At 42.2% G+C, this 12,597-nt stretch overlaps 1 protein-coding gene across 1 annotated transcript in view; it reads right to left on the bottom strand.

Annotated features, from left to right (window-relative positions):
• Positions 1-11,511, bottom strand: part of ITGA9 (integrin subunit alpha 9) — a 584,270-nt gene extending 572,759 nt beyond the window's left edge. Inside the window, exon 1 of the mRNA XM_087713055.1 lies at positions 11,008-11,511. Coding sequence (XP_087569181.1) covers positions 11,008-11,186 — 179 coding nt within the window. The 5' untranslated portion in view covers positions 11,187-11,511. The remainder of the gene's footprint in view (positions 1-11,007) is intronic.
• Between the last annotated feature and the right edge of the window lie 1,086 nt (positions 11,512-12,597).

The following is a 12,597-nucleotide window of genomic DNA, read 5'->3' as shown; positions in this document are numbered from 1 at the left end:
ACCCGAATGTCGAGAAGGTGGGTGATGGCCTGATCCATCAGATGGCGGCGCTCCAGGCTCCGAGGCAGAGGGAACGACCTGAAGAGATTCGGTGGGGTGGAGAGAAATTCTAACCTGAGACCATGACGAATCGTGGCCCGGACCCAAGCGTCCGATGTGATCTCATCCCATTGATCCGCATAGAGGGAAAGGCAACCGCCGATAGGACGACTCGGGTTCGAGTCACTTCCCCCTGCGGTAGGGACGGCCGCCTCCTCCATGAAAGGACCGCCTGGACTGGTGTTGGAAATGATTTCTGTCCTGAAAGGATGACCTGGGGAACTGCCTGTCAGAGCAGAAAGAAGAAAAACGCTGGTTATAGTCATAATCCGCAGCCCTATACTGATGCCTACAATAAGGATGAGGCCTAGTGTCGTACTTCTTAGCATTAGATGGAAGAACCTTCTTCTTGCCTTATTCTCGACCAGAATGGGGTCAAGGGCCTCACCAAAAAGCTTAGGCCCCTTGAATGGGGCGGCCGCCAATTCCCACTTTGTCTTGTTATCCATCTGCCAGTGGCGCACCAAAGGAGCCTGCGAGAAGTGACAGAAGTGGCTAAGGCACTGGATGCAAACTTGAATGTGTCCAGGGTCACATCAGCGGAAAACTGGCAGGCTGCCATGATCTTGAAGAGATCCTGGTGAAGCCGCTCATCCTGAATGGGAATGTGCTCCTGCAGCTGCTTAAGCCACATGACCATGGCGCGGTTAAAGTAAGAGGCCGAGGCCGCGGACTTGATAGCCCATGCCGTGGCATTAAAATTCTTCCGCAAGGTAAGCTCCGCGCGCTTATCCTCCGGCTTCAATTTATCCGCCACATCGCCTGACACCACTGGAGAGGAGGAGACAAGGGCAGCCGCCGGGGAGTCAATGGCTGGTAGCTGAATGGCCTGGAGGTCTGCTCCACATTATAGTGCCGGCGGTCATTGCTCCCAGGAGCTGAGAAATTGGAGAAACGAGCCCACTGGTTGGTCAAGACCTCCAGAAACAGGAAAGGAACTGGAATCTCCCCCTTGTTCGTGGCCGTGGCAGAAAACCTGGCCATGTCAGGATCCCTAGGCGGGGGCACCAAAGGATCCCCAGTCCCCACCTTGGTGGTCTTACGCGCCTTGTCCAAGAGGATCTTGAACGTGGCAGGGACAGAGTCCTGCTGAGGAAGGCTCATCTGAAAGGCCCGCATTCTTGTCATCCGAGAATTCCATGACCTGGAGATTATCCACCCCCATGACCGAAGCTTCGCTAACCATGGAAGGAGAGGAAGCATGATACTGGGCCCGGCCTATCCCCCCATGCCTGGAAGAGAAAGAGCCTTTATCCCAGAGGGCAATGTCCCGTGAAATGGCAGCAGAAATAAGCCTCCTAAGACCTTCAGGGAGTTGTTCCAAATCCTCTATATCACCAAAGGCAGAGCTAGGACCCCGTGGAGCTAACCTGTGCAAGGGACAGGGCCCTTTAGATGTACCCTCCAATGGATCCCTCGAAGGGGAAGGAGAGGGGGACCCCCTTCTCCTGTAATAGGAATGAGGCCTATCCGGAGAGACCGAGGGGGAGGAAGGGCTAAATCCCCTAGGAGAAGAGCGTGCAGAAAGAGGCCCCAGAGGAGATCTGGATCTATCTCTGGATAAGGGCCCAGTTGACCTGGCCTGCCTCTCCGCCCTTTCAAACGTTTTCTCAATCGCCCTGTGTCTCCTGGCTTCCTCCCTAGTGGAGGCCCTGAATGGGCGCTGGGCAGCCAAAGAACCTGTGGAGGGGGATCTCCTGCTCCACCCCCTGCACCAAGCCTTCTCCACCCTGGATAGGGCCCACCACCTGGCCCTGGGGGATCTCTGCACCCTCGTCCATACCCAACTCACGCGTCCGATGCTTGCACGAGGGTTCCCAGGCTCTGTAGGCCCCACCGGGACCTGGGCCTGCTGGCTCATGCAAGGAATGAGGCCTGGGTTGCTGCAGGTCAAAGCGCACACCTCGCGCCACTTGGCAGCAGTCCAAAATGGCCACCGGAACTTTCCGCCCAAGTTTAGCAGCAAAAAAACAACTCCACGCGGCTCAGCCGGGCTTTCAGACACCCACACGGCTGCCAGCAAAATTGGGGGAGGCCACACGGCGCCTGGCTCATACCTCCCTCCCCCAAGGCCAACCAAAGCAAGGAAACAAAGGGAGCGAAGCACGGAAGCCGCTCTGATCTATTGCTGGCTCCGCGAGCGGCTCATGCGCACCTCGTGGCTCCGCCGCCGCTTCCCTGACTCAAAACTGCAAGTACAGCAGCTGCTACAGCAGCTGAGATAGGAGCTGGCACCCCTGCACTCCCAGAGATAGGGCTAAGGCTCTGGGCTCACGGGGGGAGGCAGAATGCCCCACAGGGCCGTCCCCAACCGCCCGAGGCAGAGAACTGTCCCTTGGGGCCGCAGCTGCACAATTTAGAATTTAGGGAAAGATTTTAAAATGCCCAAGTAAACCAAATGTGAGACCAAATTGAAAGAAATAAAATCCTAGCAGGAATATTCTCACAGTACTTGGACCAAGAAAGACTGAGAGGAAACTGGGCCAGGATTGGAAGGCACCAGTATTTAAGAGTTTGCTCTCAGTCTTTGGACCAATCAGGCTTTGAGAATACCCACATGTACTCCCTCCCTTCCTCTGGAAAAAGTGTGTGTGTATATATAAATATAAATATAAATATAAATATAAATATAAATATAAATATAAATATAAATATAAATATAAATATAAATATAAATATAAATATAAATATAAATATAAATATAATATATATATATATATATATATATATATATATATATATATATATATATATATATATATATACACACACACACACACATACATACATACATACATACATACAAACATACATACATACATACACATACATATATATGTACCTCAACCTTCATTTGGCTATGATTGTTTTTACATCCTTTTATATGAAATATTCTAAATCTAAAGTAAAATTATATAATGGCATTCCATTACATCTTCCTAAAAACATCCAATAACATTACATCTCTATAACATGTTCTAAATAAAAATTGATTATATTTAATAACGAAGCTTTTAAACTTCCTCTCATAGTTATAATGGAGTTTATATAAAATTTCATATTGTCACACTAATTATATGTATATGTGTGTGTGTGTGTATGCATTATCATTATTAATCATTTATTTGACTATAACTATTATCACTTCATTTTATACATAATACTCTAAATTTAACTAAGTTTAACTTAATTTTTATTATACACTTTCATTACATCAACCTGTATCTTTCCAGTAATAGTGCAGTCTTACTGTATATACTCAAGTATAAGCCTAGTTTTTCAGCCCACTTTTTGAGCTGAAAAAAGCCGCCTCGGCTTATACTCGAGTCAGTGAAAAATTTGCCCGAAATGGAGGAGAAAAAGGGGCGGGGCCATGCCGCTGGGTGACGCTCGTGAATGGCCCAGCGCCCCTGAGTTTCCCCTCCCTCTGTGTCAGTTTGTCGCGCAGCGTGCACCGCACCATCCCCCCTCCTCACGTTCTAATGTAATGCAGGGCTATCTTACGATTCCCCTTCCTCCCCCTCCTGCCGCTCTGCAACGATGTCCCACCTCCTCGTTATGGCAAGCAGCCACATAGCGATGTCCCACCTCCTCTGGTACAGTGATCCAATGATAGGAATCACTGTGCCGTGTGTCATAGGAGGCGGCACATCATCATCACAGCGGGACATCAGCATCATGAGGTGAGTGAAGTATTTCATTGAATACACCGGTATTGTGTGATAATAATTTGTTATGCAGAGCAAATTTTTACAATGGCTACTGTATATTTAATGGGCACAGGCAGGCTGTATATGTTATTCAATGGGCAATGGCATTATTGGTATCTATTTTTATTTTTGAAATTTATCGGTAGCTGCTGCATTTCCCACCCTAGGCTTATACTCGAATCAATAACTTTTCCAGTTTTTTGTGGTAAAATTAGGTGCCTCGGCTTATATTCGGGTCGGCCTATACTCGAGTATATACGGTATGTCTTTTGCAATTTGTAGCATTAGTATTCTGATTATTTTCTTCGGAAGTCTTGTATGGACTTCGCTTCGTAAGTTGTTGTTCATTTCGCATCTCATAAAAACTCAAAACTCTCCATCTGCTCTTTCCATCAGCTTGTCTTTGGTCATCACTGGTGCTTCTGTCACGATTTCTCTCACCTCCACCAATTTTTCTCTTTTCTTCTTCTGTACTTTGAAATATGGGGTAGCGTTCCAGTCCATCTATCTTCCCTTTCTACATTCCGCTCTTGCCATTTCCAACCATGCTCAGTTTGTTGTCAGTATCCACAATTTTCTTATCTCTTTGTTCATTTTTTCCTTCAATTTTTAGAACTCTGCCTCCACTTTCTTCATTTGATAAACAGCCTCAATTTTTCCATCAAATGTTTCTGTTTTGTGGTCTATATTTTCCAATCTCTTCTCAATTTTCTCTGTTAATACTAATAATTTTTGAATTTCAAACATAATCATTTGCCATCTTAAAGTTTCTTTTTCCTGCTGTGTCATTCTTCCAATTTGTAAACACTGCCACTATAGCATTCAAGGCTTTTTATTAAATTTCAAGCAAGTTCATTATAATCTTTCAAGGCAAGGTTTTGTCTTCCCTCCAATCCAGCTGGTGATAGAACTCCCGAAGAAGACCTGTGTAAACAATCTGTTTACACTATCTACTTTCTACTATCACTCTCAATAAACAAGCTGAGAAGCCTTGAAGTGTCAAATGATCAAATAGAAAGAAAAAAACAATGTTTCCAAGCCTCCAGCCTCTAAGTGGCAGTGCTACTTCTTTTCCCTCTGTTTATATACCTTTTTATATCTTCTTTATGTTCCAAATTTTTAAAAAGAAATCTTAAATGGAGAAAAAAAAACAATCCAATCAAGCATTATACAAAAAAAGATAAGAAAGAATAAAAAGTAGTTGAAGAAAAACTAATCCATTCAGTTTAAAAAATAGGGAACATTTGTAAATAATTCCATTTATAAAAAATTAAAAAAAGATAACAGACTAAGTTTAATGTAGTTTAACTTCATCGCTTACTCTTTTCTGTATTCAATTTTAATTTAGCTTTGATTTTTTTGGGGGTAGTCTCTTTTCTAATAATAAAGTTTCCTCACCAATTCGACACACTTTCTCTTTCCGCTTTCTTTCTGTTCCGGAGCTGTCCCAACTTCAGCAACTTCAATGGCTGCGCTTCTGTCATTGGAAATAAGAGCTTCTCCTGGATCAATCAGGGACTTTGTGGTGTCCCTGAGATCAGCAGGACGTACTCTTCTCTATTACTGTCTCTGCAGGATGGTTTAGGTCCAAAAGGACTGTCCAGCAGCAGAAATATCAACTGCAATCTTGGAGCTCCAAGATCGCACGTAGTGTTGTCACAATGTCAACTCCTCCTCTCCCTGGTTCCTGTCTCTTGTGGTAAGAAAGAGGTCTTTCAATCTCTTTAAATCAATTTCTTGCCCAATATTATTTGAACAGTTCCGTATGAATAATCACTCCAAAGGAAATTGACAACCAAAGTCCAAATGTCCCTGTGTATCAAAGAACATGACAGCCATTCATTTTAGAGGCTGACTCTAAGTTGAATGCATCTATTCATATCACAATGTGTTCCAAGGCTACTGTTTCAAGAAATAGAACACCATCTATCAGAAAGAAATACAGGAAAGCATGGTGAACATTTGCAGGCAGGCAAGCAGGCAGGCAGGCAGGCAAATGAGTTCATTCATTCAATAGTTTCCAGGTAAATTTAGTTTGATCTGATCTAGAGAGTTAACTTGCAGAGAACCCCTACTATAAGGAGAAAAATACATATATATTATTTTTTGCCATAGCTGTTTGGTTTTACATATACTAAACATGTTACCAGTAAATACCAAAATATGGAGAAAACTGTTGTGGTTGGCATAATTTTAAATCAATGCTTCACATTTTTCTCTCTTTGTTCTGTTATGGCCTTGTATGCCAATATTTGTTTACAGAGGGTTGCATTCAGCTCTTTGTTGAAACTGCAAGCAGCATGAAAAGAATGCACCCTTGTCAAGCCTGCTGAAAATTGTGATAATCTTTAATTATTATTCTTCAGTGCAACGAGAATGATAAAAGTCAAATATTCAAACTATCTACTGTTCAGATTATGGGCTCTTGAGTGATTCCCGAGACACAGCTGAGAATGAAGATAATCAAATGACATAGAAAGGCCACTTGATGAGGCCTCAGATACAATTGCTCCACTAGCTAAATCTAGACTTTGATTGTGAAGGAGAACACTGGATGAAATGTGACAGCTGGTGGTAGTCATTCATTTGATATATGGAATCAATCATAGGACCTCTTAAGAATCTGGGTTCACCAATCCAATCCAGGGGGACAGCTTATTTTTGAAGGATGTATTCATAGAATGATACAACCTAAGATCCTATTGACAGAAAACTGGATTTTAGAACTCAGCAGAAATTAGGTGGAGATTTTGGTGATTTAACATCATATACTGTTCCAGGAGAGTGGAAAGAGACAACAGTAGTTGATGCACTGATGCATAATGGGCAGGAACACTCACTGTGGTTCATTGTGTGAGAATGGTCTTATCTTTAAAGCTTTTTTTAGATCTTGCATTACAGTTGTCACATCTTTTTACTCCAAAATGTAGAAAATTGGCTCCCTCTTTTTTGAAATTTTAGAAAGGTCTTGGGGACTACAGGGGGAAAAACAATGTGGGAACTGTGGCTGACTATAGGCCTCTAGTTCATCATCCCTATGCCTACCAATAACAAGAATACTTTCTAAAATTGGCAGCTTTTCTCAAAAAAAGTGAAAAACTGGCACTTTATAGTGTTATTTACATCCATCCACTACTTTCAACAGCAACAAAGAAAAGATTGTGCAGTTGCACTGAGGAAGCTGATAGATTAAAATTCAGCAGTAGTTTCTCAAATCAACTAAGATACAGCAGTGTTTTATTTTTAATCAGTGGCTAGTTATAACAAATGACTACAGTACCTATTGTGCTGTTTTTAAAAGTGAGCACTGTTTCTAGATATTTAATTTGCAGTTTCTAGGTACAGTCAATACTTATTCCATTTCACTACTTTAACAGTTGGAAACAAGTGGCCTTGGTTGTACTAGAGTCTAATTCAGCACAACTATGGCCTCTTCCTGTAGATGCGTGATGGCAAATCTATGGCACACATGCTACAGGTGGCACATGGAACCATTTCTGAGGGCACGTGAATCATTGCCCTGTCAACTCCAGTGCGATCTGTGTTGGGCTGTTTTTCGCCCTTCCGAGGCTTCAGGGGACCCTCCTGAAGCCTCCAGAGGTAGAAAAACAGTCCAACAGGCAACCCAGAAGCCCATTCCCAAACTTCCAGTTTGAGTGTTGGCCCATTTGTCACCCTCCCCCAGGCTCCTAGAAAGCCTCAAAGCCTGGGGAGGGCGAAAAACAGACCTACTGGACGCACCAGAAGTAGGAAATATGGGCTGTTTCTGGCCTCCGCAGAGCAGTGGAGCCTGGGGAGGGTGAAAAAAAGGTCCACCATGCCATCGCATGCCAAAAGTGGGGGGAATACAGAGGGGATCATGAATGCATGTGCAGGGGGTGCATAGAATAATGGGTGTGGGCACGCATGCGCACAACCCCACCCCCACACTCCCTCCTCTTTTGGCACGCGTTGGCAATAAGGTTAGCCATCACTGCTGTAAATCTTCTACAAGAGCAAATACACAAACACTTAAAAAAGATTCATATTACTATAGTTGTGAGAGAGTATTTTTGCTCAAACACAAAGATATAACATACACACACGACCCATACAATATATTTCTTGTCCACAAAATACTTAGTAGTTCATACACTAATTCATATACTAATATGACTAATAGTAGTTAATTCATAAACTAGCCTCTACCAGCTCAGGAATCTCCAAGTGTGGACTATAATTTTCAGCCAGATTTCATTCTTGTGGGCAAGGGAATTCTCAGAGCTGTAGTTCCAACTTATCTGAGTTAGGGAAAAGGCAAGGATTCTCAAATTGTAAATGTCTTTATGAAAACCGCTGGTTAATAGCTGTGACATACTTAGATAGAACTTCATTATATTTTTCCCTTTCCCAAAGCTAGGAGAGAAATTAACTGAGAGAAGCAAATCCTGCAAATTCACTATTGATCTCATTAATTATATGTAAACATTTGTTTCGAATTATCCAAATTTTGTCCAATAACTTGAAGAGCCAAAAAGAATCTCATATACTAGTGAAAATGAACTTTCTCACTAGATCACTGTTTTTTAAAGTGATAACTTGAGCTGAAAGAAAAGCAACTTTGCAATACTGAATTCTGGTTTAATGCAGGTTTGATTTAGCATGCTGCACAAAGCAAACTATAGCTTATTCAACATTCAACATAAGCAAATCGTAACTTGGACAGTGCTTCAATCAGGATAAGGCTTCTATATTTCTGAAAGTATTTCATTTTTAATATAAACAACTGTTTATATTACAGCACGAAATACAGCACTAGCAAACATTCTCCAGATTACTCTGCAAACTAATATCAAGGAATAAAACTCATTTGTTAGGTTCTTGGTATAGTTGATTTGCTTTGGAAACTGACACTAGACTTAATGGGCTGATTCAGTAAAGTAGTTCTTCAATTCTTACATTACACTAGATTGCCAAATGATATTTTCAGTTTTAGATATCCTAGTTCTTAACCCCAGATATTTGCAAGATTCAAACAAATTCAGCATGTTTATTCCTAGCTGCTAACCTCCCATCACAACAATTTCTGTATACTTTCTAAAAACTCACAAATAAAGAGACTCACCCATTTCTTCACTCAATCTGCACTTTTGCTAAGATTTTTCACAAATGATGTGTCTGGCTGATATTTTTATCCATGATCAACTCCATTAACCTAGTTTTCTGGAGTGGCACAACATACCAAATTATGAACAAACCACATGGGCAAACTTCATGTAGCACTTCTACCCAACTAAAACATGGCTATCTACTCTAGTCTGTAACTCAATGGGTCAGTGAACCACAACACCATCTAAAGCACAAATACAGAATATAAAATGGTTCCTTATTACTAGATTGTCATCCATTCCCATAGTCTAACAGAACCAATTTAAAGATCCTCTCATGAAGTTCATACATTACATTGTCCCCAATAGCTTTCTCTTAGTGTTCGTTCTCGTTCTCTGTCTCTCTCTCAAAAAGAAATACTACCATTAGTCATTCCATTAGGAAATTGCATCATCATTAATATATGGATACTGTATTATACATATATGCATGTACTGTGGTAAAAATAGTTAGAGGAAACTAACAATCCATTTCACTTCCAGATGCTAAAAGGCAGCCAAGCAATATTATTCCCTCATGCCTATGAGAGGAAAAAGGACCACTGGGTGCAAAATTCTTATATTAATCATTTTCTCTCTTCCATGCAATCAATAGCACTCAAGACAACCCAAATTTAATTTGAGCCATTGAGCCTGCAGAAACTCAGGTGACTTAGTAAAACAGAGAACTGGTTTAAAAGCAATTCTTAAATATATCCATTGTAAATCATAAAACAGCTGCCCAAAGTATAGTTCTTCCCTGTCCCACAGGAAAGACTTGACCCGAAGATTTAAAGCACAAATGGCAAATTCAGAAACAACAGTATGATAAGGGAACCAATGTCTCCAAGGAATTGTGGATTCTTCCCTGGAAGTTTTCAGACTGAAGCTGCATAAGAACCATATATTGGAGATGCTCAGTTTCTCATTTTTGAGATCAGTTTGATGGTCCACAGGTAGCTTTTTATTGTGCAATCACATTCACAGAATTTGGGCCAGGCTTTTACTGCACAATTCCCTCATCTTTTTCCTGAGATTTCCCAAAGAATCTAGATGTTGTTGGCTTTCCTTGTAATTCTCCATATTTCTACCACACCTTCTGCCTGGTTGCTATTCCAAAAATTGTCAATGAAAAGGAAGGGAGAGAATAGCTGAGGGTCCTGGATTTGCAGGCAACTTTTCAGCATAAGCCTGGATTCATACACAATATTTTTAGACTGCTGTGCTGAACTAGCCCATGATTTACTTGTTGGCATTGCATAAACTCCTGGACTATCAAAAATAATCAACTGCACACAGTTCATACTATGCACTCAAATAACATGAAGTTGGATGATTTGTAGCTAAGAAAGTCAAGGAAACACTGGTTTGCCTCTGTGCATGTATAACCAGTTCTAACCAGAGGATTTCTGGAAGAAACTGGTTCCTAAAAGTGGAGCTGGCTTATCACAGGAGGCTCAAATTCAAGGCCCACAGGCCAGATCCACCCCATAGGGATAGGAAAGAAAAAGAAAAAGAAGGAAAGAGGGGAAGAAAGCAAGGAAGGAAAAAGAAGAAAAGGAAAGAAGGAAGGGAGATTCTAAGGAGAGAGTGAGGGTCTGAGGTAAATCCTGCCTTAGCACTTGGCCATCAGCAGCTGTGCTGCAGTTTGCCATCCCCTTGTCCCCTCCTCCTGACCTCTTCTGGTGATCTTCCATCCTATCACTGAGGATGCTATGGTTACAAAGCCAGGTCTCCTCACAAAGAGGAGTAGGCCTCCCTCTGACCACACTTTGCCCTCTCGCACACACCATGAGCAACTTAGCCACGGAGCAAGCACAGCAGCAGTGGGAGCTGGCCACAGCCATCACACACACACACCCAAGTCAACCACAATCCTGATGCGCCCTCAATGAAATTGAGTTTCACACCCCTGGTTTATTGGAAGATTATATTTAAAACAAACTTCTTAGCATTTTTCTTTTTCAAGAAGAGGGAGAAGGAAGAGTTAAGATATATAAATTGGGCAAATTCACATAAAGGCTGAATAAAGAAAAGCCTGTTCCCTCTCCGGGGAATGACCTAATACTCACCATCGAGTATTGTCGTAGTAATGCTCCAGCACCGAGTATCCGAAGAAAGAGTTATTGGGTCCTTGATAAATCACGGGATGATCCAGATCGATGTTATAGGAATAAACCAAAGCCACGGAAAGCGTCGCCACCAGGACTTTAAATCCACCCCGCTTGCCCTCCCAGGGAAATCCAGCCATTCTCTAGTTTTCAAAATTCGCCTCTTCGCATGCCAACTAAGAAAAGCCCTTTCTTGTTGGCTCTCCGTCAGCGGAGAGCTGCGTGGCCGCCCGCGTTTCGACTTTGAGGAGGCAGAATCAGCAGCAGAGAACAAAACGCCCCCGCAGCTTGTAGCATTCAAACAGCTTCTTCGCCACAAACAATAAAAAAGGGAGGAGGAGCGATTAAGCCAAAGTTCCCGAGTCAGCGTTGTCCCGCTGAAGTCTCGAGTACCAGTGAAAAGCGCAGCTAGCAAGAGTAATAGACTCAATTCGAAGCGCTACTTCAAGCCAACCTCCAGCCCAGGTCGCGTGGGGCCACAGTCCTCCTTTTCCAAGACGCCGCCGTCCAAACCAAACCATGGACGCCCTCTGTTGCCCGGTCTAAGAAACTCAGCAAGGCAACTCCTCTCGGAACCTTGTCACGCCTCTTTTCTTGGCCCGACTGCGAGTGAAGTTTTATACACACTGCGTGGCTGTGGTCGCGCAACTCCATAGCGGTGTAAAACTGGGATTGGAGAATGTACAGCGCAATACATTATACAAAGGCACTCGATTGTGCGGATGAAGGCGGTTGGGTATAACAAATCATAACTTAGTTAAGGAGAATTGAATGATGGGAGGACTGTATATTTCCTATTTTTAGCAGACCATAAAACCACTATTATCCATGGTGTTACCAAATATTCTCTTGCTGGCTTCTCATAAGCAAATTGGAAGCAGCAAGAAGTCAGAAGTGAGACACATGACATCCTCACTTAACAACCTAGGTTGTCCTCAGTAACAGGGTCTGCCATTGTTATGCAGAGAAATTGTATGACATACTTTACAACCACATTGCTTAATGATGAAAATCCCGGTCCCAGTTACCATAGTTAAGCAAGAACTATTCACAAAAGCCTAAATAAAGAAGCTGCTGAAATAGACTATTTTATCTTAAGCTTTTAAACTCTTTGACTGTATAGACTTTGGTTACACACAATTGGAATGACCTCAGATAGTAATAAACAGTAGCATGACTCATAGGCCAACTAGCTTTAAGCAGCAAAATTACTTCTTTACTATTGTTTTCATACAGATTTGCAGAATCCAGAGTGCATTGGCATTCTTAACGATAAAGTTAAACTGGATCTTTCCAGTCTTATTTTACTGGTTAGTAATAGTAGTAGTCTTAGGTCAAAACAGAAGATTATATATTGTAGGGAAATCACTCTCTCCTTTCACCTCCCTTTGGCATCTGAAATTTAACTGACAGTTTACACATGCATTTGCAATTTACATTTTAATAAAGAAGAACAAATACATGAAGATAAAGAAGATATTTCAAAGCCCACATACTCAGCATTAATGACTCAATGAAGCGGTGGACGTGATGAACCAGGGCCTTGAAGCC

This window comes from Thamnophis sirtalis, unplaced genomic scaffold (genome assembly GCF_051295495.1).
Source record: "Thamnophis sirtalis isolate CommonGarterSnake01/CBP01778 unplaced genomic scaffold, rThaSir2_p1.2 scaffold_4, whole genome shotgun sequence".
Classification (NCBI taxonomy): domain Eukaryota; kingdom Metazoa; phylum Chordata; class Lepidosauria; order Squamata; family Natricidae; genus Thamnophis; species Thamnophis sirtalis.
Note: the sequence above shows the minus strand (reverse complement) of the source record. Positions and strands in the feature narration are given on the sequence as shown.